Below are 26292 nucleotides of genomic sequence, written 5' to 3' on the forward strand. Positions count from 1 at the left end.
ATACTGTCACTATTATTTTTACTGTAACTATTAGTAGTTATATAACTATTTTATCACTATGAGTAGTTATATCACAAGTTGTAGTTCTGTCACTTTTAGTAGTTCTACTGTCACTATTAGTAACTACCGTCAATATTAGTAGTTATAATATCACTATTAGTAGTTCACCTTAAGGGTTCGTTTGGATGTGTCAGATCGTGGTGGGCTTCACGAGATGAGTGTAAAAACGTCTAAACGGTTCACTAGTGAAATGCAGAGTGATGAAGTCCCCCTTGTCCGAAAACAAACTCCTTGCGTGGTGTTGGCCGATAGATGGCGCCAGTGGGCGGGACCGGCCGCATCCAATCAGGTCCAGCCCAGCCGTATGGGCCAACCAATCAGATTCTACCTACCTGCATCCTAGAAGGAGAACAAGCAACGGCTGTGTTGCAGCATCAAAGTGCTTTAGCCCCAGGATGGATGATCCGGTCGGGCTGGAAACCCCCCCGCCGTCCCGGGAATGAGGAGTGGGACAGAGACGGTCTTGTGTCGTTACGTGTGTTTATAAAGCTGTTGAGGCTAGCAGAGGAGGTGGCCTGCTAGCCCTGTTGTAGCCCGATAGCCTGTCAATAGCCTGCTAGTCCGTCAATAGCCTGCTAGCACTTAATTTGCCTGCTAGCACGTCGTTAGACTATTAGCACTTCTGTAACCTGCTAGCACTTCTCTAGCCTGCTAGCACTTCATTAGCCTGCTAACACGTCAGCCAGCCAGCGGCTCGTAGTCAACATGGCGGTAGGCAGCGTTCCAGCAGACGGAGCTGGTCGAAGACCGAATGAAGGTAACCCGGGTTAACTAGTGTTCAAAAGTGTATTGAAGGTAACTCATGTTAACTAGTGTTTTATTGAAGGTAACTCATGTTAACTAGTGTTTTATTTAAGGTAACCCCTGTTAACTAGTGTTGCATTGAAGGTAACTAGTGTTGCATTGAAGGTAACTAGTGTTGTCTTGAAGGTAACAACTAGTGTTCATTTATGTTGTATTGAAGGCAACTCGTGGTAATCAGTGTCGTATTGAAGGTATATCATGTTTAGTAGTAGTGTTGTATTGAAGGTAACTTGTGTTAACTAGTGTTGTATTGAAGGTAACTAGTGTTGTATGGAAGGTAACTAGTGTTATATTGATGGTAACTCACTAGTGATGTATTGAAGGAATGTGCTCTTTATGTCGCCTGCTGAGCCGGTATAACTCGTTGTAATGTATAGACTGAGGATGAATAGATGAACTCTGTACTCTACCGTTTCTAGAAACGTATTCTATACGAGGTATTATTTAGATTTGAAGATTAGATTTGAAAACCATTGGTAGATGCCAACAAGGCAATCTAAAGTTTTAATGTCGTTAAACGGAGCCGACTTGTAAATCCTGGAGGTTAAAGTCAATCCGGTTCCACACCCACTCTGTTCCCCTGATGACGTGGCTATGGTCATTCATGTTGACAGTCACTCACCTGGCTGTAAAATTCCGCCTTTTCTCAACACAAAGACACCGGCACACAGAAACACCTGCTTAACTTGCAGATTTCCCGAGTGGGCAACTTTGTACACCTCATGGTGTAGTGTTGATATTAATTCATATTCCACACACAGTGTCTAGCGTTAATATTAAAGAGCCATTGAACCCAAAACTTTGGGTTCAATGGTGTTAAGAAACAAAACTATTTATTTTGTTTCTTAACACCTTAATTTGTCTTATATGATCGTTAACATAGTAATCCAGGCCATTTTGTCGCTGTAACTGAAATAAATCCCCATTCTAGAGAAAAAAGTCCTATGTTTTGCCCTTCTCCCCGAAACACTACGTGAACATGCCACTCTGCTGGTCGAAGGGGGTGTCTTTGCGTGACGTCAGACTACCTTATCCCAGGTAGTCTGTCGTCACGATCAAGGGGATGACGCTGTGTGTGTGGACGTGGAGAGCTCTGCCTAGGCAGCAGTTGTCTGCAGTGTCAGCGACAAAGTTGTGCTTTTACAGTATAACTAGTATAACTACATTTTTTTTGACACAATGTTTGAATTCCATCTAAATCAGTGGGTTCACTGGCTCTTGAATGCATAATAAATTAAGATAAACAAAAAATCTCACTAGACAGCATGGATGTCTGGTGATAATATATATATAAACATAATATATTGGAAACGATATCACTAGACAACATGTATGTCACGTTGTGATATTAAGACATCATATATAACCTGTTTTAACACACAATATTAAGTCATCAGGGATGGCTAGTGATATTAATCAAATAAGTGTTACACACAATCTGAATAGGCATCAAGGATGTATAGTTATCATTTAATATGTGAATACATTATTCATGTTCATTAACACGTTTCTCCTGTGTCTGCTCCCCAGCCAACAGGAAGCTGAAGTACATCAGTCTGGCCGTGCTTGTGGTCCAGAATGCCTCTCTCATCCTCAGCATCCGCTACGTCCGCACGTTGCCCGGCGACCGCTTCTTCGCCACGTCAGCGGTCGTCATGGCGGAGGTCCTTAAGCTCATTACCTGCCTGCTCATCATCCTGGTCCAGAAGAGAGGTCAGTGAACGTCCCGTAGTTAACTCTCACTAGTTAGGTTAGTTAGGTTAGGTAGTTAGCTCTCCATGTTCATTTAAGATAGTATTGGTTCCAGAACAGGATATTCAAAGTTAGATTCAGGAGACTACTAAATTCGAGCGGGCTTGAAATTATACTTCTGCTGCTCAATTTTAAAACCAAAAAACCTAAACAGACTTATTTATTGCATTTTTTTATTTTAACGTCACCTGCATTCAACAGAGTGGACCGTTCAGTGTTTTGGGGAGAATGGCCAAGACATTGTATTTTACCCCTTTTCTCTCTAAATAGGGGACTTATTTCAGTTAAAGTGATAAAATGGCATAGATAACTATGGTTACGATCATTTTAGACAAATAACCATGTTTAAAACCTTAAAACATTTGGTTATGGGTTCAATGGCTCTTTAAATGGGGCTGTCGTGACGTAGACATTTCATTAAAAAACTTATCGGTTAAAACAGATATTTGATTGTAATAAAGGTTGAAAAGGTGGAGGCTGTTCCTCCTCTGGAGCCCTGAGAGGAGGAACAGCTCTCTGAATGGTCTCTCTGTGTCCAGGTAACCTAAAGGAGATGGCGCTGTTCCTCTACGACAGCATCGTGGTCCAGTACGCAGACACCTTGAAGCTGGCCGTTCCTTCTCTCATCTACACACTGCAGAACAACCTGCAGTACGTGGCCATCTCCAACCTGCCAGCGGCCACCTTCCAGGTGAGGGGATGGGGACTGCACACCCCCTACTGTTTATTGTCCTCTCCTACTGTTTGATTTTAAGTCCTCTATGGTTTACTACTCTCCTACTGTTTACGGCCCTGTTTACGGTTGAGTCTCCTGTGGGTGTCTCTCTGGTTTCTCCGGTGGTGCGCTCTCTGACTTGTGTCTCTCTGGTCTCCCCTGATCCTCCTCCAGGTGACGTACCAGCTGAAGATCCTGACCACGGCTCTGTTCAGCGTCCTCATGCTGAGGAAGACCTTGTCCAAACTGCAGTGGCTCTCCCTGCTGCTCCTCTTCCTGGGCGTGGCCATCGTCCAGGTAGGTCCTCAAACATCCCCCTGATGCCGCCTCTGATGGGCGTGTTGGCCCGTGTTTAAGGTGTGCCGGCCTGACGCAGTCGGTGGTGATTGTCGTTCCCCAGGTGCAGCAGGAGGGGAAGAAGGAGTCCGTCTCGGACTCGTCCAACCAGAACTACACGGTTGGCCTGGTTGCCGTGGTGGTCAGCTGCCTGTCGTCGGGCTTCGCCGGCGTCTACTTTGAGAAGATCCTGAAGGGCAGCGCGGCCTCCGTCTGGATCCGCAACGTCCAGCTAGGGGTCTTCGGCACGGCGCTGGGCCTGCTGGGCCTGTGGTGGAAGGACGGGGAGGCGGTGGCGGAGCACGGCTTCCTGTTCGGCTACACCGCCACCGTCTACAGCGTCATCCTCAACCAGGCCTTCGGGGGCCTGCTGGTGGCCCTGGTGGTGAAATACGCCGACAACATCCTGAAGGGCTTCGCCACCTCCTTCTCCATCATCGTGTCCACCGTGACCTCCATCTACCTGTTCGGCTTCCAGGTGGACCTGCTGTTCAGCGTGGGCGCGGCGCTGGTCATGGGGGCGGTCTACATGTACAGCCTCCCCAAGGCCGGCCCGCCCGCCGCCCCGCCCGCCCTGCCCAGCAAAGAGGACTCGCTGATACCCAAGTCAGTCCTGATAGACTGAGCTCAGCGCATCACTCACTAAGAGCTCTCCTGTCCCCGAGCCGTTTCCATAGTGACTCGTCTCCCGTGATGTGCCGGAGCGTTCCGACCCTATCCCTAACACGACTAACCCCTCTTCTCTGGTCATCACTGAACATGTGGTCCGGAGGCTGTCCGGTGTGGAGGGGGACTTGGTTGGATGTGGACTGGTTGGATGTGGTCCGGATTGGATGTGGGAAGTGTGGATCAGCACAGGTGTGCTGGCGGTGGTTTTAACCGTCCGATCAGAAGTGCAAATCAGCACAGGTGTGCTAGGGGTTGAGGACATGTTTTTATTTGATTTTATACGATGACTATCAATCATAATTGATTGAGGGGACCTCTGTGTTCAACAGTTTACATGTTGCCTGGATGCTAGTGGTTTGGGAGGAGGTGGAGGTGGTGGGTAAGAGACGTTTGATTTGGTCATCCTTTGGGATGAATGTGTGAAGGGTTTTGAATTAAGCTGATGGTGAGGTGCAACGAAGAACCAGAATATCCCACAAAAGATTATCCTACAGTTAGCAGCTAACAACCCCTAGCCAACCTCTCCTGTGGCGCTAGTGAGCAGCTAATAACCCCCGGCTAACTTCTTCTGCAAATAGTTAGCTGATAACAACCCCCAGCCAACCTCTCCTGTGGCGCTAGTTATTAGCTAACGATCCCCGGGTTACTTATTCTGCAACTAGTTAGCTGATAACTTTCCCTTGCAAACAACTTCTGCCGCTAGTTAGCAGCTAACAAGCCCTGGCTAACCTCTTCTGCCTCTAATTATCTAACCTAGTTAGTTGGGTGGTAGCGGTGGTTGTGGGTCCAGAGATGTGGGACTCTGTGCTTGGGGGGGCGGGGCCTCGGTGTCTCAGATCCAATGGGATCGCTTGGCTAAGCTGTCAATAGGATTCTTTCTGGGATATTTCTATGAAGTCTTCCTCTGCCCTCCTCTGGGTTGGAAGGTGAATGGTAAATTAATATTGAAGGAGATTTTGAGTTTGTATCTGATTCCTACAAATGCCTTTTGAATTTGTACATACTTCGAGTAAAGATTTTTATAAACGGGAACTGGATTCAACTATCCACTGACTCTGTCCGTTTGTAGAACCATCCAATGAGAAGTTATATGTTAACATGATTATATAATATACAAAGTAGTTTATATATTTAGTTTATATGATGAGCTGTGTTTATGTGATTAGCTCAGTTTATGTGATGAGACAAGGGTTTACTATGGTTCGAATGAGTGAGGAACCTAATCTACAATCCTCTGCTTGTTTAAGGAGGCTTCACACCAAATACGACCTAGTAGATGCTAGGGTTAGATGCTTAAGGTGTTGTGCACGATAAGATCGGTTTTATATTTCCCAATGGGATGGATCTAAGCTAGCTGGGAGCAGTATATGCCTGGTGGGTTTCGCAGACTACAACCATTGACACCATTATTTCTCTCCTTTTTAAAAGCTAGGTTTCATTGGCACTTTAATAATAAACTACTCGTAGATAGAGCTTTTGGACAGAGCGTTGAGATATTTTCAGACACTGTCTATAAGTAGTTGGTAGGGCACAGGTAAGGGTCTTTTGCCAGCAATACACCTTGTTCTAAACCTCTAATATTAAACATGAAGTACAGCATCTTGAAGACTATCACAGAAATTGAGCACGGTCCGAAAATAAAACCAAATCCCAGAAGCCATCAGCTTCTTTGGGAGAAAAGGAGAGCTATATGTTTTTCAATGCATGAGAGGGTTAAAAGAGCGCTGGTCAGGGCTGGCTTCACCAACATCATGGACACTGATGCTCCAAGTTCTTTTTTCTTTAACCTGGATAAAACGGTGGATTTGAACTGCTTAGAGCTTCAGGATGGGACAATTACATCAGATCCAGTAGAGATAAGGAGCCATGCAGGTGGGTTTTTATACAGACCTCTATTGAGGGGGTGACCGATCCATAGTGTGCTGCAGCTCTGCTGAAAGACCTGCACGGCTGACGGCCACTGAAAAGGCTGGTTTAGGTCATGGCCTCACATTGGCAGAGCTTACCACAGCCGCTTGACTGCTGGCCTCTGTGGGTGCTCCAGGGTTCAACGGTTTCTCAGCTGACTCTTAACAGGCATTGCTGGGATCTTATGGGGAGTGACCCCCATCGAGTTCTACTCGAGTCCCATCGGGAGGGCTCACTTCACCTGCTGTCGAAGGGAGGTTTTATCACTCCTTCGAAAGAAAGGAGAGGCCTGTTGCTTTGCGGGGACTGATCAGGAGAAAGCTTTTGACCGAGTCGAGCTTTGACCATGGTTTCCTTCTTTCGGTTTTGGGGAAAGTTTCATTTCATGGTTTGGATGTCTGTATAGTGGAGCTTCTTGTCTCCTTAAGGCGGTAGGTTCAAGCCGACCAGTATCAGTTAAACATAGAATTCGACAGGGCTCTCAACTATCAGGGATGCTCTACACAGTCTAGCCATTGAACAGCTTTTTGTTCATTTAAAAAGCAGAGTAACAGGGCTCTCACTATCAGGGCTCTGCAACACAGTTAAAATCACTGCTTATGCAGATGATATCCCAATCTTTATCAAGACACAGGGAGTGGTAAAGTTAGAGAAAAGCAGGCCGCCTTGGTCACAGAAAGCGGTTTGTTTTTGAGAAGTCTTGGTGAAATGGATCTATATGGTGAAAACGCAGTGAAATGCAGTGTGGATCCAGCAACCTTGTGGATCCATACTGCAGGCCTGGCAGGTTTTTCAGACGGTGAGAGATCCACATGAAACTCGTGGATTATTGTGGTTTGAGGAGTGGGGCTGTGTTTTTTGTGTACAGGCTGAATGGGTGGAACATTTATTTGTTGAGTAATTGGCATGTTGGTATGTTCAGGGTCTTACGCCCATGGTTCCTGGGATTTGGAGAATGTTTCTCGAATGAATTGCTTGTTTTTGGTCCAAAATACTCTCTTGCGAACACAAATATTAACTACATTGAATAGCATGAACATAGCATGAAAATAGCATGAACTGTCCAAACTACATTTTAACAGCTAAAATGGTTTTCCTGGTTTTCTAAACCATTTTAGAAAATGGTTTGGATTTATGTTTTTTGTGTAAGTCCTGTATTTGATTTAATAGATAGCTTTTTAAATTCTCTCCCTCCCTCTCTCTCTCTCTAGGGGCTCGGATAAGGAGAAAGGTTCGTAAGAGTCCGGAGGAAGAAGGCCGGACGGACACACTGAAGGTTTACTTCAACTGAGGACCAAACTAGTCTTCTCACTCCTTAGTGAGTTTATAGAACATGTACAACATTTCAATATTGAGTTTTTAATGGCCTCACTGTGGCCATGTTGTCCTTTTATAAAGGGACTAGGAATGTTAAATACTGCTCAATTTGTTAGCGTTGGTTAAGGTTTGATATGCTTTTCAAACCTTCTTTAATTTTATATTTCTTACACTACTATCTGCTACTTAAAGTGGATTTTAACGTCTTGTAATATATTTTTCTATAAATATGTTTTCTGTATAAATTTAGCCGTCAGTTTTATGGCTGTTGAAAGGGGGCGTGTTTTGTCGTGAACTAGTGGCTGTTCGACAGAATGCAACCACATCTACGTCACTATTTCCGTCTTTTAGGCAGAAGGTTATTAAATGCCAAATGTGACAATATTTAAGGAATGAATTAATAAATTACAGCGTGAGATAAATAAATAATTTATTAATTCAAACGTGCGTGTTACTGGTTTTATAAAACCAAGGGTGTGGAGATTGGAGGACTATTTCCACTCTGTGGTGTAGAGCTTGTAAGAGTAACTATTCCGTGGGGGGCTGTCTGGTGGTGTGTACTGGAGGCTGGTAGTTCGGGGTAGGGTTGGATGAGTGACCCGTAGAGGGGTCCGGGAGTTGGTGTGTGTGTGTGTGTGTGTGTGTGTGTGTGTGTGTGTGTGTGTGTGTGTGTGTGTGTGTGTGTGTGTGTTGAGGTCTGGTGAGTTGTGTGTTTTGGTGTGGCTGAAACAATGTTCAAACAACGTTCCTCACTCTGCTTCAGAAGAAGCAGAGTGAGGAACGGGACCTGAACGACTTGTTAGTTCCGGTAGCTGGAGTTGTTAGTTCCAGATAGGTGGAGGAATTAGTTCCAAGTAGGTGGAGGTGTTAGTTCCAGATAGGTGGAGGAATTAGTTCCAGGTAGGTGGAGGTGTTAGTTCCAGATAGGTGGAGGAATTAGTTCCAGGTAGGTGGAGGTGTTAGTTCCAGGTAGGTGGAGCTGTTAGGTCAGATAGGTGGAGGTATTAGTTCCAGGTAGGCGGAGGTGTTGGTTCCAGGTAGGTGGAGTTGTTGGTTCCAGGTAGATGGAGGTGTTAGTTCCAGGTAGGTGGAGGCGTTCGTTCCAGCTACACATAATATAATATAAAAAATATCATAGCATACATAATATACACAACAATAACAAAGAAGCACCAGCATGTATTATAATTTGTCATTTCTTATGACAAATGTACTTATTGTAACAAATGCACTTATTGTAAGTCGCTTTGGATAAAAGCGTCTGCTAAATGCCCTAAATGTAAATGTAAATGTAATATAAAGTGTCTGGGTTCAGGTTGCTAGTTGAGATCCTGTTGCAGTGTTAAGAGTGCATAGCCTACTACATGGTGTAGTTTAATCAAATGTCCATAATGGACTGTTGGGTCAATTCACAACTCGACTGCTATTCTAATTTGATCAATAAAAACAGCTGACTTTTAACTACTGTTGGTTTTGATGGTTAGTGACGCGTGTCTACGTCATCAGGCTGCGCCGCCTCAGTGTTGATGACTTCGACTATCGAGCTAACGAGCTAATGTGCTAGGCAGCCAGGAGTCATTGCTGGCAAGTCAACTTTCTCGTTGTTTCAAAAATCTCATCCTCCGATCGATAACACCATAACGAATAGAAGCATTGTAACCTGTCAACCCGCGAAGATAAGATAGAAGACAGGATGTAGAAGTAGAAGCTCTTTAGGATTCAACTACGACAGCAGAATCACGTCTGGCTGACGTGATGATGTGATCCACCACCTCCGGTTTAACCATCTTTACTAAGTCATCTAACTCCACCACCTTTACCATATAATCTAACTAAACAACCTCTGTTTGAACCATCTTCACTACATCATCTTAACTACACCGCCTTTACCACATCATCTTAACTACACCACCTTTACCATATCATCTAACTAAACCATCTCTGTTCGACCAATCTTCACTATATCATCTCAACTCCACCACCTTTACTGCATCATCTAACTACACCACATTCACTACATCATCTTAACTACACATCTAACTACAACATCATCTTCACTACATCATCGTAACTACACCATATTTATTACATCCTCTTTACAACATCATCCTGACTCCACCCTCTTTACTCCCAAATCATTACTCCATCTTGTATCGAGGGGTCTAGATTATTCTATGAATTAACTCTTTACTGCCCAGTTTCCCTCAGTGACGTTATACTAACTGACGCTATAAAGTCTATACATCATGTGTCTTTGTGGTTATTCTACCTTGATTTGCACTAGCTTAGCATTAGGATAGCCCCCATCAAGGTAGACTGCCTGCATTAGCATATGCTTTGGCATTGGTGTCACCCCAAGACTGTATCTGTGTCTCGCTAGGTTAGAAGCCAGAGGTGCTAGGATTGGCTGGATCTTTTTGGTTTCCATGGATACCAAACCATCAGGAGCCAGACCGGCCCGCAGGTCTCCACGCCTCCCCAACTCCAACTCCAACTCCAACATCCCCAGCCCATCCGCGCAGGTTTCTCAGCGAACAGAGGGTCTGAGGGCTAGCTAGTAGAGCTCTGAAGTTCTAGCTAGTAGAGCTCTGAAGTTCTAGCTAGTAGAGCTCTGAGGTTCTAGCTAGTAGAGTTCTGATTGTTCTAGCTAGTAGAGCTCTGAGGTTCTAGCTAGTAGAGTTCTGATTGTTCTAGCTAGTAGAGTTTTGAGGTTCTAGCTAGAATAGTTATTCACTAGCTGTTTAAACCACCTCAAACACCAGTTTGAGGTGGTTTAATTGGTTTGGAGTAGAGTTGGTTAAAGCAACTGTGCTCATATTTTGATAACTTCCCTGTGGCAATGATTAAACCCGCCTTAATCTGCCCTGTCAATCATCCACTGGTAAGTCCGTACTGAGTGTGGACAGGTAGACTGGCGGACAGACAGACAGCCAGACAGACAAAAGGGGCCTTATGAGGGAATGTTTTAAAGGTGAAATTTTTTACAGTGTGATTAGCTATTACAAACCGTTTTGAAAATCTGCCTCTTCTAACATCACAAGTGGGCGTGTCCACCTAGATGTATGACAGATAGATGAGCAATGTTTGCTACAGTCCAATGGGTAGACCGGTAGGCACACATCTATATGGACACATGCGATGTCAGAACAAGCAGATGTGTAAAACGGCTTGTAACGGCTACACACACTCACACCTGGTGGTATAATATGTCACCTTCAACCAACACCAAAGTCCAAACCTACCAGTGGATGATTGACAGCCAGACAGACGTGGGAAAGTTCTGTGTTGAGGAAGCAGTATTATGTATCGTGTGTTGACAGGCTTTGTGTGTGTTTGCATTAGGGGAGAAGTGAGGTGCTGAAGGAGGCGAAGCGAAAAGGAAAGATGGACCGAAGTAAGGGGGAAGATGAACTTGTAGCCCAACTCAAACACCTGGTAAACACAAACACACAGACACACAGACACACAGACACACACACACACACACACACACACACACAAAGTGCTGATTGTGCCTCTTTGCAGGAGGTCTCCAGGTCTCAGGCCAGTGGAACAGGTTTAGTTTACAGCGAAGAATTCACCCGTCACAGCTGTCTGTGGGACCCCAGGTACCTTTCTGTCTGTCTCTCGGTGTGCCTGTCTGTCTCTGGTCTATCTGTCTACATGTGTGTTTTTCTGTCTGCATCTCTCTCTCTGACTGTCTGTGCGTGTCTCTCGGACTGTCTGTGTGCCTGTCTGTCTCTATTTCTTTATGCCAGTCTGTCTTTGTTTGTCTGTCTGGCATAACGTGTGCGTGTGCGTGTGTGTGTGCGTGTGTGTGTGTGTGTGTGTGCATGTGTGTGTAGTCACCCAGAGTGTCCTGACAGAGTGACGGCCATCATGGAGGAGTTGGAGCGCCGCGACCTCCGACCTCGCTGCCTCGCATTGGAGGTCATTAGCACATTCATGTGTTCATATTCTCATCTATATTCAAATGTATTTATTTATCATCATATCGATGTTTATATTCATCTGTATATTCATTATGTATCTTCCAGCCTCGTGAAGCCACGGAACAGGAGCTGTGGCTGGTCCATAAGTAATACATCATCTTTAATATATCACCTTTAATACATCACCTTTAATTTATCACCTTTAATACATCACCTTTAATATATCACCTTTAATACATCACCTTTAATTTAACACCTTTAATGCATCACCTTTAATACATCACCTTTAATACATCACCTTTAATACATAATCTTTAATACACCATCTTTAATATATCATCTTTAATATATAATCTTTAATACCTCAACTTAAATACCTCAACTTTATTACATCATACATCATATTGTCATTTACCTTATGTAGGATTTCATAGGCGATACAATTTATAATCCGGAACACATAACTTGATCTTCTATTGATCAGTCCCTCCAGAAAAACGCAATTATGCGATTGCATAATTCAACGCATAATCAGCCAAAGTCTGCATATTCATGCGGGGGCCGCAGTTTTTCAAATATGCCGCACTTTCACCGCATAAATTGCTGATTTCCGCGCAAAATATGCGGGCTTGCATGATTTCATAAACCCTGCATTTTCGTTGCAAAAAAGTCACGTATATCTTTTTTAAGAAAACATGCCGCATAATCAAGGATTTTTGGCCGCAACAATCACAAAAAAACGCCACATTTTTCTGGAGGGACTGATTGATAACACAATTATGAAATAAATACAGTGTTTACCTGACATACATGACAATGGTCTGATTGGTTGAACTGTGTTTGATTGGTTGAGCTGTTTGATTGGTTGAGCTGTGTTTGATTGGTTGAGCTGTGTTCGATTGGTTGAGTTGTGTTTGATTGGTTGAGCTGTGTTTGATTGGCTGAGCTGTTTGATTGGTTGAGCTGTGTTTGATTGGTTGAGCTGTGTTTGATTGGTTGAGCTGTGTTTGATTGGCTGAGCTGTTTGATTGGTTGAGCTGTGTTTGATTGGTTGAGCTGTGTTTGATTGGTTGAGCTGTGTTTGATTGGTTGAGCTGTGTTTGATTGGCTGAGCTGTTTGATTGGTTGAGCTGTGTTTGATTGGTTGAGCTGTGTTTGATTGGTTGAGCTGTGTTTGATTGGCTGAGCTGTTTGATTGGTTGAGCTGTTTGATTGGTTGAGCTGTGTTCTAATGGGTTGATCTGTTTTCTGATTGGTTGTTTTATAGGAAGGACTATGTGGATCTGATGAGGAAGACTCAGATGATGTCAGAGAAAGAACTTCAGACTCTATCAGAAAACTACGACTCCGTCTACATCCACCCTGTAGGTAGACATTCAGAATATTATTTAAATCTTTATATTTATATATATATAGATACATATATATAATATATATGTATATGTATATTAATGTGTGTGTGTGTGTGTGTGTGTGTGTGTAGGACTCGTTCCGTGTGGCCTCCCTGGCTGTGGGCTCTCTCCTTGAGCTCGTTGACAAGGTCATGACCTCTGAACTCAGGAATGGATTCTCAGTTTCTAGGTAACACGATGGATCCAAACGGGTTAACCAGGATAATCACACCAATGTGACCAGTTTAACTAGACAGCTCTAACCATACCAGTACAACAGATCAGTATCACCAGTATAACCAGACCAGTATAACCTGTATAAACGTACCAGTATGACCATTTAATCAGGCCAGTATAGCCATTATAACCATCCCAGTAGAACTAACTTAACTAGACCAGTATAACGAGTACAACCTGAGCAGGATAACCAGTATGACTAGACCAGTTATCCAGAAAAACATAACTAGTATGATGGAATACTATAACCACACTAGTATAACCAGTACAACAGGCTATATAACCAGACCAACATAACCAGTATAACAGACTACTATAACAAGACCAGTACAACCAGTAAAACCAGAAAAGTATAACCAGACCAGTAAAACCAGTGTAACAGTACTTTAACCAGACAAGTCTAACCAGTACAACCAGAGCAGAATAGCAATACCAACATAATCAGTATGACCAGTCTAACCAGACCAGTAAGCAGTATGACCAGTCAGGCCAGTATGTAGTATGACCACTGTACCCCGTGTGTTCTCTTCCAGGCCGCCCGGGCACCATGCTCAGTTTGACCAGGCTAATGGTTACTCTCTGTTTAACAACGTTGCCATAGCAGCACGCTACGCCCAGAGACAGCACAGAGTGAAACGGTACACAAACACACACGCGCACACACACGCACACGTACACACACGAACACACGTGCGCGCACACACACGTGTGCCGGGGTGTCCTGAAGACCAGGGCACTAGTAGATGTGTAGAAATGTAGTTCCCGTCGATCGACAAAACCTAATTTTTATTAAATAATCAGTTGAATGTGGAAGTTACTTATCTGACCTCCTCAACTTTGGTCGACATTTTGATACCTATGATCACCTGTATCTATGAAACCGTTTGTTTGGCCTTGGTTTTACAATATCGTTATAAAATATATAATTGACACATAATGGAGTTAGATTTATTGAACCTACGGCCACGTTATGACGGTCTGTGTGGTGTGGTGTTGACCGGTCTTAGAGGAGGATGAGAGCAGCGTGTTGTTGATGTGGGCAGGGTGCTGGTGGTGGACTGGGACGTACATCACGGACAGGGGATCCAGTACGCCTTCAAGGAGGACCCCAGGTAGGAGAACCTCTCCTCCTCTCTCCTCTCCTCCTCTCTCCTCTCTCCTCTCCTCTCCTCCTCTCTCCTCTCCTCTCCTCTCCTCCTCGTCTCTTCTCTCCTCGTCTCCTCGTCTCCTCCTCTCTCCTCTCCTCTCCTCCTCTCCTCGTCTCCTCGTCTCCTCCTCTCTCACCTCTCCTCCCCTCCTCTCCTCGTCTCTCCTCTCCTCGTCTCCTCCTCTCCTCCTCTCTCCTCTCCTCTCCTCCTCTCCTCCTCTCTCCTCTCCTCTCCTCCTATCTCCTCTCCTCTCCCCCTCTCCTCCTCTCTCCTCTCCTCTCCTTCTCTCTCCTCTCCTCTCCTCCTCTCCTCCTCTCTCCTCTCCTCTCCTCCTCTCCTCCTCTCTCCTCTCCTCTCTCCTCTCCCCTCCTCTCTCCTCTCCTCCTCTCTCCTCTACTACTCCCTTTTTGGATTAACATGGAGCTTGTGTTTGTGTGTCTGTGTACTGTGTGTGTGTGTGTGTTTGTGTGGTTCTGTGTGTGGATGTGTGTGTGTGTGTGTCCTTTTTGTGTGTGTGTATACGTGTATTGTGTGTGTGTGTATGTGTGTGTGTGTGTGTGTAGTGTGCTGTACTTCTCGGTCCACAGGTATGAGAAGGCAGGGTTCTGGCCTCACCTGCAGGACTCTGACAGTCCTGCAGCCGGATCAGGACCCGGTCTGGGGTACACCATCAACCTGCCCTGGAACAAGGTCTGCCTGTCTGTCTGTCTGTCTGTCTGTCTGTCTGCCTGTCTGTCTGTATGCATACTTTTGCGTGCTTTAAGTTTGAACAATTATAATGTATGTATATATATATATTTATGTATGTATATTCCTTATATTACCTTGTGTTTCTACAGACTGGCATGACTGATGCTGATTACATCACTGCCTTTCAACAACTACTTCTACCTGTAGCATACCAGGTAACACTCACCTGTACAGGTAACACTCACCAGTACAGGTAACACTCACCAGTACAGGTAACACTCACCTGTACCAGGTAGCACAGTTTAGTTTACAGTTTAGAACCAGCCCCAGCCGGTTCTGGTGTTAATGTTTGTGTGTGTGTGTGTGTGTGTGTGTGTGTGTGTGTGTGTGTGTGTGTGTGTGTGTGTGTGTGTGTGTTTTTAGTTCCAGCCCCAGCTGGTTCTGGTAGCCGCTGGGTTCGACTGCGTCCGAGGAGACCCCAAGGTAAACAACCTGTTGATCTCATCATAACATCATATTTACCGTTCATATCCACTGTTAACCCTTGGTCTGGCTGTGTGTGTGTGTGTGTCCAGGGGGAGATGGAGGCGACCCCCCAGTGTTTCTCCATCCTGACCCGGATGCTGATGGGTCTGGCAGAGGGGAGGCTCCTCCTGGATCTGGAGGTACGAGGAGATATATGAACCGATGAACGGCTGTATACAGTGGGGCAAAAAAGTATTTAGTCAGCCACCAATTGTGCAAGTTCTCCCACTTAAAAAGATTAGAGAGGCCTGTTATTTTCATCATAGGTATACCTCAGCTATGAGACAAAATGAAAAAAAGAAATCTAGAAAATCACAGTCTGATTTTTAAGAATTTATTTGCAAATTATGGTGGAAAATAAGTATTTGGTCAATAACAAAAGGTAATCTCAATACTTTGTTACATGCCCTTTGTTGGCAATGACAGAGGTCAAACGTTTTCTGTAAGTCTTTACAAGGTTTTCACACACTGCTGCTGGTATTTTGGCCCATTCCTCCATGCAGATCTCCTCTAGAGCAGTGATGTTTTTGGGCCTTCGCTGGGCAACACGGACTTTCAACTCCCTCCAAAGATTTTCTATGGGGTTGAGATCTGGAGACTGGCTAGGCCACTCCAGGACCTTGAAATGCTTCTTACGAAGCCACTCCTTCGTTGCCCGGGCGGTGTGTTTGGGGTCATTGTCATGCTGAAAGACCCAGCCACGTTTCATCTTCAGTGCCCTTGCTGATGGAAGGAGGTTTTCACTCAAAATCTCACGATACATGGCCCCATTCATTCTTTCCGTCACACGGATCAGACGTCCTGGTCCCTTGGCAGAAAAACAGCCCCAAAGCATGATGTTTCCACCCCCATGCTTCACTGTAGGTATGGTGTTCTTTGGATGCAACTCAGCATTCTTTCTCCTCCAAACACGACGAGTTGAGTTTTTACCAAAAAGTTCTATTTTGGTTTCATCTGACCATATGACATTCTCCCAATCCTGTTCTGGATCATCCAAATGCTCTCTAGCAAACTTCAAACGGGCCCGGACATGCACTGGCTTTAGCAGGGGGACACGTCTGGCACTGCAGGATTTGAGTCCCTGGCGGCGTACTGTGTTAGTGATGGTAGCCTTTGTTACTTTGGTCCCAGCTCTCTGGAGGTTATTCACTAGGTCCCCCCATGTGGTTCTGGGATTTTTGTTCACCGTTCTTGTGATCATTTTGACCCCACAGGTTGAGATCTTGCGTGGAGCCCCAGATCGAGGGAGATTATCAGTGGTCTTGTATGTATTCCATTTCCTAATAATTGCTCCCTAGGTTGATTTCTTCACACCAAGCTTCTTACCTATTGCAGATTCAGACTTCCCAGCCTGGTGCAGGTCTACAATTGTGTTTCTGGTGTCCTTTGACAGCTCTTCGGTCTTGGCCATAGTGGAGTTTGGAGTGTGACTGTTTGAGGTTGTGGACAGGTGTCTTTTATACTGATAAGGAGTTCAAACAGGTGCCATTAATACGGGTAACGAGTGGAGGACAGAGGAGCCTCTTAAAGAAGAAGTTACAGGTCTGTGACAGCCAGAAATGTTGCTGGTTTGTAGGTGACCAAATACTTATTTTCCACCATAATTTGCAAATAAATTCTTAAAAAATCAGACAATGTGATTTTCTGGATTTTCTTTTTCATTTTGTCTCTTATAGCTGAGGTTTACCTATGATGAAAATTACAGGCCTCTCTCGTCTTTTTAAGTGGGAGAACATGCACAATTGGTGGCTGACTAAATACTTTTTTGCCCCACTGTATGTGTGTATATATATATATATATGTGTGTGTGTGTGTGTGTGTGTGTCCGTGCGTGTATGCATACATATGCAGGTTATTTTGGTATGTATGGTAGGTTAGTAGGGTAGGCGTGTTATTCATGTTCTTTTTTGTTTTGCATGTGTACAAGGATAATTATAAACAAAGAACACGCAAAAAAATGTCTCTATACTCACTATATTCACACGTGTCACTTCCCATCCTGTGTACGTGTACGTGTGTGTGTGCGTGTGTGCGTGTGCGTGTGTGTGTGTGTGTGTGCGTGTGTGCGTGTGTGTGTGTGTGTGTGTGTGTGTGCGTCTGTGTGTGTGTGTGTGTGTGTGTGTGTGCGTGTAGGGAGGTTATAACCTGCAGTCTACAGCAGAGGGTGTTGCAGCGTGTGTCAGCTCTCTCCTGGGGGACCCCTGCCCCCCCCTCCCCTCCTCTTCTCCTTCTCTCAGGTATGCATTAGAATTAGCATTATAACATTAGCGTTAGCATCATATCATAAGTTATGATATGATGCTAACGCTAACCCTAGGTTCATAATTAAGTATTAGTTATGATTCATAACTAATACTTAATTATGAACCTCAACCTCTGTGTCTCTCTCTCTCTCTTCTCTCTCTCTCTCTCTCTCTCTCTCTCTCTCTCTCTCTCTCTCTCGCCCTCTCTCTCTCTCTCTCTCTCTCTCTCTCTCTCTCTCTCTCTCTCTCTCTCTCTGCTATTCCTCTATGTCTCTCTCCCAGTGCTTTGACGTCGATCTCTGAGACCATCTCAGTTCACTATCCCTACTGGAGCCGCCTGCAAGTCCTTGGTACACGCACTTACACACACACTGACACACGTGCACACACACTTGCACACGCACACACACTTGCATGCGCACACACGTTTACACGGCATGGGAATCCTCATGTCACCAGAAGTGTATAATTTGTTTCAGAGGGCGGCCCATTGGCTGATGATCTGGTCATTAGACCCAAAGCCAATGAGGAGCAGGTAGGAGAGACAAGCCCCTCCCCCCTGGGCGTCATGACGACGGGCCTGGCCTACGACGAGAGAATGATGGAGCACCTCAACCTCTGGGACAGGTGATGTTTATCTCTCTCTCTCTCACTCTCTCTCTCTCTCTCTCTCTCTCTCTCTCTCTCTCTCTCTCTCTATTCTAACTATATGTCTCTCTCTCTCTCTCTCTCTCTCTCTCTCTCTCTCTCTCTCTATTCTAACTATATGTCTCTCTCTCTCTCTCTCTCTATTCTAACTATATCTCTCTCTCTCTCTCTCTCTCTATTCTAACTATATGTCTCTCTCTCTCTCTCTCTCTCTCTCTCTCTATTCTAACTATCTCTCTCTCTCTCTCTCTATTCTAACTATATGTCTCTCTCTCTCTCTCCAGCCACCACCCCGAGCAGCCCCAGCGGATCTCTAAAATCTTCAACAAACACGTCGACCTGGGATTGGTCGACCGTTGCAAACGGATACCAGCTCGCCTCGCAACCGAGGGGGAACTTGCCATGTGCCACAGGTAGAGACAAACACACATACATGTATAAACATTAATATAAACATATATATCCATATGTATCCACATGTGTGTGTTGCAGTGAGGAGCACATCGAGGTCATGAAGGCGACGGCCGCTCTGAAGTCCAGGGACCTCCACCGCCTGGCCTCAGAGTACAACTCTGTGTTCCTGAACCAGCAGAGCTACAGCGCCGCCCTGCTGGCTGCTGGGGCCGCCTTCAACGCTGCCCAGGCAATCCTCACTGGACAGGTGCTAACACTGCAACACTGCACTGCACTCCACCACACAACACCGCACGACCCGACACAACACAACACTGCACTCCACCACACAACACCGCACGACACGACACAACACTACCACTACACAACCCTACACTGCACTCCAGTCTCTCTCTCTCTCTCTCGCTCTCTCTCTCTTTCTCTCTCTAACGTCTCTCTCTCTCTCTCTCTCTCTCTCTAACGTCTCTCTCTCTCTCTCTCTCTCTCTCTCTCTCTCTAACGTCTCTCTCTCTCTCTCTCTCTAACGTCTCTCTCTCTCTCTCTCTCTAATGTCTCTCTCTCTCTCTCTCTCTCTCTAACGTCTCTCTCTCTCTCCCTCTCTCTAACGTCTCTCTCTCTCTCTCTCTCTCTCTCTCTCTCTCTCTCTCTCTAACGTCTCTCTCTCTCTAACGTCTCTCTCTCTCTCTCTCTCTCTCTCTCTCCCTCTAACGTCTCCCTCTCTCTCTCCAGCTGTGTAACGCGGTGGCGATCGTCCGCCCCCCAGGGCACCATGCTGAACGGGAGTCCGCCTGTGGTTTCTGTCTGTTTAACACCGCCGCCCTGACCGCCCGCTACGCCCAGTCCCTCCCCGGCCACGCCGCTCTGCGCGTCCTCATCCTGGACTGGGACATTCACCATGGCAACGGCACTCAGCACATGTTCCAGGAGGACGACAGGTGAGACGGGCGGCATGCTAAAACTCCCTAGCATCAGCTCACAGCTAAGCTAGACCAGATGAATGACTAGCGTAGCTGGTACCTAAGCTGGTAGCCTTAGCTGGTAGCTTAGCTGGTAGCCTAACATATTTAAATGACATGTTGGCGGGAGCTTACAGCCTGGCTAGCTAACTAATATGCTTACAGATATAAATTATGTTTTGGCGGGAACTGGCACCTAATCTACCAGCTATGCTAACATATTTAAATGACGTATTTTTTGGAACTAACTGTTATGCTAACAGATATAAATTATGTTTTGGCGGGAGCAGGCACCTATGCTTACAGCTGTGCTAACATCCCTCCCTCCCATCAGCGTCCTCTACATCTCTCTCCATCGCTATGACAACGGAACCTTCTTCCCCACCTCCGAGGACGCTGACTGCGATAGGGTGGGCGTCGGCCAGGGGGCGGGCTTTAATGTCAACATCCCGTGGAACGGCAGACCAATGGGAGACTCCGACTACCTGGCGGCCTTCCATCACATAGTCCTGCCCATCGCTACTGAGGTACAGACAGACAGACAGACAGACAGACAGACAGACAGACAGGTAGGGAGACACACTGAGGTTAGTCTAGTCTAACCCAGGTCTCTCTGGTCTAGTTTAACCCAGGTCTCTCTGGTCTAGTTTAACCCAGGTCTCTCTGGTGTAGTTTAACCCAGGTCTCTGGTCTAGTTTAACCCAGGTCCCTATGGTCTAGTTTAACCCAGGTCTCTCTGGTCTAGTTTAACCCAGGTCTCTCTGGTCTAGTTTAACCCAGGTCTCTCTTGTCTAGTTTAACCCAGGTCTCTGGTCTAGTTTAACCCAGGTCTCTCTGGTCTAGTTTAACCCAGGTCTGGTCGTGGTCTCTGCTGGTTTCGACGCGGCCCGGGGAGACCCTCTTGGAGGGTACCATGTGACCCCTGAGGGATACGCCCACCTCACCCACCTGCTCTCCCCATTGGCTGGAGGGAAACTACTCATCATCCTCGAGGTAGGAGAACTCATCCTAGAGCTACATGAGTAACCGGACCTAGTAACTCATCCTAAAACCACAGGAAACACTAACCTGACCTAGTTACTCATCCTAGAGCTACATGACTAACCTGACCTAGTTACTCATCCTAGAGCTACATGACTAACCTGACCTAGGAACTCATCCTAGAGCTACATGACTAACCTGACCTAGGAACTCAACCTAGAGCTACATGACTAACCGGACCTAGTAACTCATCCTAAAACTACAGGAGACACTAACCTGACCTAGCTACTTATCCTAGAGCTACATGACTAACCTGACCTAGTTACTCATCCTAGAGCTACATGACTAACCTGACATAGGAACTCATCCTAGAGCTACATGACTAACCTGACCTAGGAACTCATCCTCCAATCCCCCTCTCTCTCTCTCTCTCTCTCTCTCTCTGTATAGGGGGGTTATAACTTGACCTCCATCTCAGACTCCATGGCGATGTGTACCAGTGTGTTGCTCGGCGACTCTCCTCCCCCACTAGTCACACCCCTCCCCGCTCCCCACAACAGCGCCATGGCAACCATCAACAAGGTTCTGCGATGCCACGCCCCCTACTGGAAGGCTCTCAGAATAACAAGTACGTGGTCTGTGTGTGTGTGTGTGTGTGTGTGTGTGTGTGTGTGTGGGTGTGTGTGTGTGTGTGTGTGTGTGTTAACTACGGTACCATAGTAACCATCGGTCACCTTTAACACGTTGGTCTCCTCCCAAGTTCCCCGGTCTCTCCGGGAGTCCTTGCCCTCCCCAAAGCATCATGGGAAACGTAGTTCTAAAGGGAAAGGCAGGAAGTCTGACACACCGAGCAGAACGGCTGCGCCCCCAGCAGGCCTGGAGCGGAACTACAAGGTACCCCACAACATTAAACACATGTCCTGCTGTGTGTTTGTCCTCCTTGTTGTTATGTCCTCTCCTTGTTTCCTCTCCTTGTTTCCTAACTCTGATATTCATCCTCAGGACTCAGGCTTAGACCAGCTCACTCAGGGATTGGCTTCTCTGGATATCCACCAAGCTACCTCAGCCAATCAGATGCCTGTATCCCCAGAGGTGGGCGGGGCTAGACGGAAGGTTGTCCCTCAGAAGATTCTGAGTCAGGAGGAAGTGAAGCCCTCGCCTCAGATAGTGACAGCTGAGGACAGCCAATTAGCTGCCAGCAAGGTGGAGGACAGCCAATCAGAAGCCGCAGTTGGCGTGGCAGGGGCTGAGCCTGAGGAGGAGGGGGCTTGTGGTTGGTCCAAACCTGCTGTCAACCTGGGGCTCAGCTGTGGAGACGGGGGAGGGGTGAGTACCACCACTAGACTACCGGAACAAACCAGAATAACCACTAGATTGTACCAGAACAAACTAGACTGTACCAGACTATACCAGACCGTACCAGACCAAACTAGACCATACCATGCCATACCAGACCAAACCAGACCAAACTAGACCATATAGTTTCAATCTTGTTTGAACAAACCAGACCTAACAAGGTTTATACTTGACAGCCTAGACCTTACAAGACTAGACTCGACTAGATCTGACTGTACCTGACTGTACCTGTCTGTCTGACCGCCTGTCTGTCTGCCTGACCGTCTGCCTGTCTGTCTGTCCAGGGCTCTCTGTACGTGGTGGACCCCCTCCCTTGGTGTCCTCACCTGGACTGTGTTAAGCCCCTCCCCCCTTCAGGAATCGACGTGGGGCGGGCCTGTCTGGACTGTGGCTCTGAGGCCGAGAACTGGACCTGTCTCACCTGCTACCAGGTAACACCTGTCTCACCTGCTTACATCCTGTCTCACCTGCTAGCAGGTTAATACCTGTCTCACCTGTTAACTAGCTGTCTCCCCTGGTAACTACCTGCCTCCCCTGGTAACTACCTGTCTCCCCTAGTTACTACCTGTCTCCCCTAATTACTACCTGTCTCCCCTAGTTACAACCTGTCTCCCCTAGTTACTACCTGTCTCCCCTGGTTATTACCTTCCTCCCCTGGTTGCTACCTGTCTCCCCTGGTTATTACCTTCCTCCCCTGGTTACTGGTCTCGACTGATAACCATGGTAACCAGGGCGCTGTCTGCTCACAGGTGTTCTGCGGTCGCTATGTCAACGAGCACATGGTGCTCCACGGTGTGGTGACAGAGCACCCCGTCGTCCTCAGCTTCTCAGACCTGTCGGTGTGGTGCTACCGCTGTGAGGCCTACCTGCACAACAAGGTGACACCGGGATCATCCAACCCCACATGGGGCAGCATTAGAGAGAGATAGTGAGTCATTATTAGTTAGGGATAGTGAGTCATCGTTAGTTAGGGATAGTGAGTCATCATATAGTTAGGGGTAGTGAGTGATCATCTAGTTAGGGATAGTGAGTCGTCATTAGTTAGGGATAGTGAGTCATCATTAGTAAGGGATAGTGAGTGATCATCAAGTTAGGGATAGTGAGTCGTCATTAGTTAGGGATAGTGAGTCATCATTAGTTAGGGATAGTGAGTGATCATCTAGTTAGGCATAGTGAGTCATCGTTAGTTAGGGATAATGAGTCATCATTAGCTAGGGATGAGTGAGTGATGGTGCTATTGAGTGAGGGTTAGTGCGTGATTGATGGTGATAGTGAGTGATGGTGATAATAAGTTATGGTGACAGTGAGTGATGGTGATAGTGAGTTATGGTGATAGTGAGTGATTGATGTGATGGTGATAGTGAGTGATGGTGATAATAAGTAATAGTGACAGTGAGTGAGTGATGTGATGGTGATACTGAGTGATGATGATAGTGAGTTATGGTGATAGTGAGTTATGGTGATAGTGAGTTATGGTGACAGTGAGTGAACGATGTGATGGTGATAGTGAGTTATGGTGACAGTGAGTGAACGATGTGATGGTGATAGTGAGTGAGTGATGTGATGGTGATAGTGAGTGATGGTGATAGTGAGTTATGGTGACAGTGAGTGAACGATGTGATGGTGATAGTGAGTGAGTGATGTGATGGTGATAGTGAGTGATGGTGATAGTGAGTTATGGTGATAGTGAGTTATGGTGATAATAAGTGATGGTGACAGTGAGTGAGTGATGTGATGGTGATAATGAGTTATGGTGATAGTGATAGTGAGTTATGGTGAGAATAAGTGATGGTGACAGTGAGTGAGTGATGTGATGGTGATAATGAGTTATGGTGATAGTGAGTGATGTTGATAGTGAGTGACGGTGATAATAAGTAATAGTGACAATGAGTGAGTGATGTGATGGTGATAGTGAGTTATGGTGATAGTAAGTGAGTGATGTGATGGTGATAGTGAGTGATGGTGATAATAAGTTATGGTGACAGTGAGTGAGTGATGTGATGTGATGGTGATAGTGAGTGATGGTGATAATAAGTTATGGTGACAGTGAGTGAACGATGTGATGGTGATAGTGAGTTATGGTGATAGTGAGTGATGGTGATAGTGAGTGATCTTCTTCCTCTCTACAGGTTCTGTTTGAGGCAAAAAACTCAGCTCACCGCTGCAAGTTTGGAGAGGAAATCCTCCCATGGAGCTGAGGGGAGAGGAGACAAGGAGAGGAGAAGAGATCCTAACTTTTATATTGTTCATATTCACTATCCTTGCATTTATCCTGATCAGATATCAGTGTTCACCTAAAGTTCCTTTGGTACGCAAACTATTTAATAAGCTTAATTGTCTCCTTTGTTCTTATGTTCTACGCTAAGTGGCTTTATGTTTTATTTTTGTGTGAATGAGGATATTGTTGACATTATTTTTAAACGATGATAATGGAAACACGCAGGGCTTCTGTTGACTTGGGTCCAGAAGGCTGTGAGAACACGGTTGAGTCACTTAGTCCGGGGGTCTTTAGCTTACCGGCTCCATCCTCTCTACACCGTACACGTTCAGGTCAGGGGTCAGGTGACGTCAGACAGCCACTCCCTTGTAGCTCACACCCACCTTGAGTTCCACTGCAGATTGTCATGTGTTTTTTCCCCGCATGCGATTGTTCGGCCTAATATGTTAATTTTGATGTGCGGTTCCCCTGATGTGATTGGTTCCTGCATCGGACCCAGGGCTCAGCGTTCTCTGGCCCGGTTTCCTCCGCTGTGTGTGTGTTTGGTTGATTTATCCAACGTCAGTGTTAATAAATGACTTCACTTTACCAAAGAGATCTGGTCTCATGTTGCCTCGCCTTCCCCTAGCGAGGGACGTAACGTTAAGGTAAGGTTAAGGTAAGGTAAAGCTCTAAGGTCAACCTTCTCTCTTCTGTCGTCTGGAAAAACGCACAAAGTTTGGCTGCTCGCTCGCATTCCCACTGTAACATGTCACATATGTAATGTGTGATGTGATGTGTCACATGTCATTTGTAGCATGTTACACGCTCCTGTTAAGGTAAACTTGTAGAGCAAGTAATTAAAGGAATATAAAAGAGTAACATTCAATATGTAACATGTAATATTGAATATGTAATATTATGGAATCTACGCCTCCACCTATTGTTCTTCTTAGGCTTTATTCTTTCGTTCTTACTCTCTACAAATGTAGGGACCCTACTACTTCCACAATTGTCCACCTAGAGACTAAATTCCACATTTAAAATGCAGAGTAATGCTATGTCCTACCAGCTGACCATGGCAGGGTAATGCTATGTCCTACACACAGAGACTCTGGGTACAATTCGTTTTAAGGATATGACCAAAAACTGTGATCCCAAAAAGTCGTCTGTGCCTTTTAATCGTCGAAACAACTCTAAGCCTAAAAGTGTAGTTTCAGACCTACAAATTTGGTGATGTCGTTTTGGTGTAATAAGGACAGAGGGACCCGAAACACGAAGTTGAGCTAGACGGACATTCAACCAGGTCCGTAATATCACGACCGTCTCTCCTCACACCACCAGTCAACCTGAATGAAGCGTTAACACACCGCTTCTCCATCATCAGACCAGGCGGGGCGCTGGAGGAGCGGCTCCTCCGTCCCTCAGAGCCGCGGAACAGTTCATCTTTTACTGACGAGGAACTCAACCTGACAGCGGATCCTCACTGATCGGAACGAGACGACGAAATCACCGCTTCTCTCTCTCCCCCTCTCTCTCTTGCCCCCCCCACCCTCTCTCTCTCTCTCTCTCTCTCTCTCTCTCTCTCTCTCTCTCTCTCTCTCTCTCTCTCTCTCTCTCTCTCTCTCTCTCTCTCTCTCTCTCTCTCTCTCTCTCTCTCTCTCCATCCATTGGTATTTCCGACACGCGGAGCTCGTGTTGTTCTGCGGTTCAAAGGTAATAGATTTTTATTCCGTCATCACGTCGTCCGTCATATTCAGGAACGTCAGGATGTTTACATCCTAGTCCTGCGCGTTGTTCTAGTTGTGTGTGTATGCGTGTGTGTGTGCTTGTGTGTATGTTTGTGCCTCTGCGCTTCTGTCTGTGCTGGTGTGTGTCAGCGTGTGTGTGCGCGTGTGCGTGTGTGTGTGTGTATAATGGCGTGTGCGTGTGTTTATAATGTGCGTATGTGTGTGTATATATATATAATGTGTGTGTCTGTGTGTGTGTGTGCGTGCGTGTGCGTGTGTGTGT

The 26292-nt window shown here is 46.0% G+C and overlaps 2 protein-coding genes across 4 annotated transcripts; both read left to right on the forward strand.

Annotated features, from left to right (window-relative positions):
* The first annotated feature begins 404 nt into the window (after window positions 1-404).
* Window positions 405-7906, forward strand: slc35a2 (solute carrier family 35 member 2). The gene is made up of 6 exons (XM_079742540.1): window positions 405-817; window positions 2395-2577; window positions 3156-3307; window positions 3506-3628; window positions 3732-4273; window positions 7456-7906. The coding sequence occupies exons 1-6, from the start codon at window positions 766-768 to the stop codon at window positions 7481-7483; spliced, it is 1080 nt and encodes a 359-aa protein (XP_079598666.1). The 5' UTR covers window positions 405-765; the 3' UTR covers window positions 7484-7906.
* Window positions 7907-9099: 1193 nt separating this feature from the next.
* On the forward strand, window positions 9100-24873 carry hdac6 (histone deacetylase 6). 3 transcript variants are annotated; one of them, XM_079741096.1, is made up of 28 exons: window positions 9100-9145; window positions 9942-10083; window positions 10904-10996; window positions 11087-11169; window positions 11407-11491; window positions 11599-11639; window positions 12761-12857; window positions 12977-13074; window positions 13655-13759; window positions 14165-14233; window positions 14833-14959; window positions 15109-15174; window positions 15383-15442; window positions 15535-15624; window positions 17618-17721; window positions 18010-18077; window positions 18207-18354; window positions 18660-18788; window positions 18868-19036; window positions 19519-19724; window positions 20080-20272; window positions 20589-20738; window positions 21177-21354; window positions 21487-21620; window positions 21729-22052; window positions 22367-22513; window positions 22832-22960; window positions 24212-24873. In XM_079741096.1, the coding sequence occupies exons 2-28, from the start codon at window positions 9988-9990 to the stop codon at window positions 24278-24280; spliced, it is 3258 nt and encodes a 1085-aa protein (XP_079597222.1). In that variant the 5' UTR covers window positions 9100-9145; window positions 9942-9987; the 3' UTR covers window positions 24281-24873. The 3 variants fall into 3 exon arrangements, with proteins under 3 accessions (XP_079597222.1, XP_079597223.1, XP_079597224.1); XM_079741097.1 differs by lacking the exon at window positions 9100-9145 and adding an exon at window positions 9203-9338; XM_079741098.1 differs by lacking the exon at window positions 9100-9145 and having other exon boundaries at window positions 10025-10083; window positions 10904-10955.
* Window positions 24874-26292: the final 1419 nt, after the last annotated feature.

Source organism: Pollachius pollachius (genome assembly GCF_949987615.1).
Source record: "Pollachius pollachius genome assembly, chromosome: 8".
NCBI lineage: Eukaryota > Metazoa > Chordata > Actinopteri > Gadiformes > Gadidae > Pollachius > Pollachius pollachius.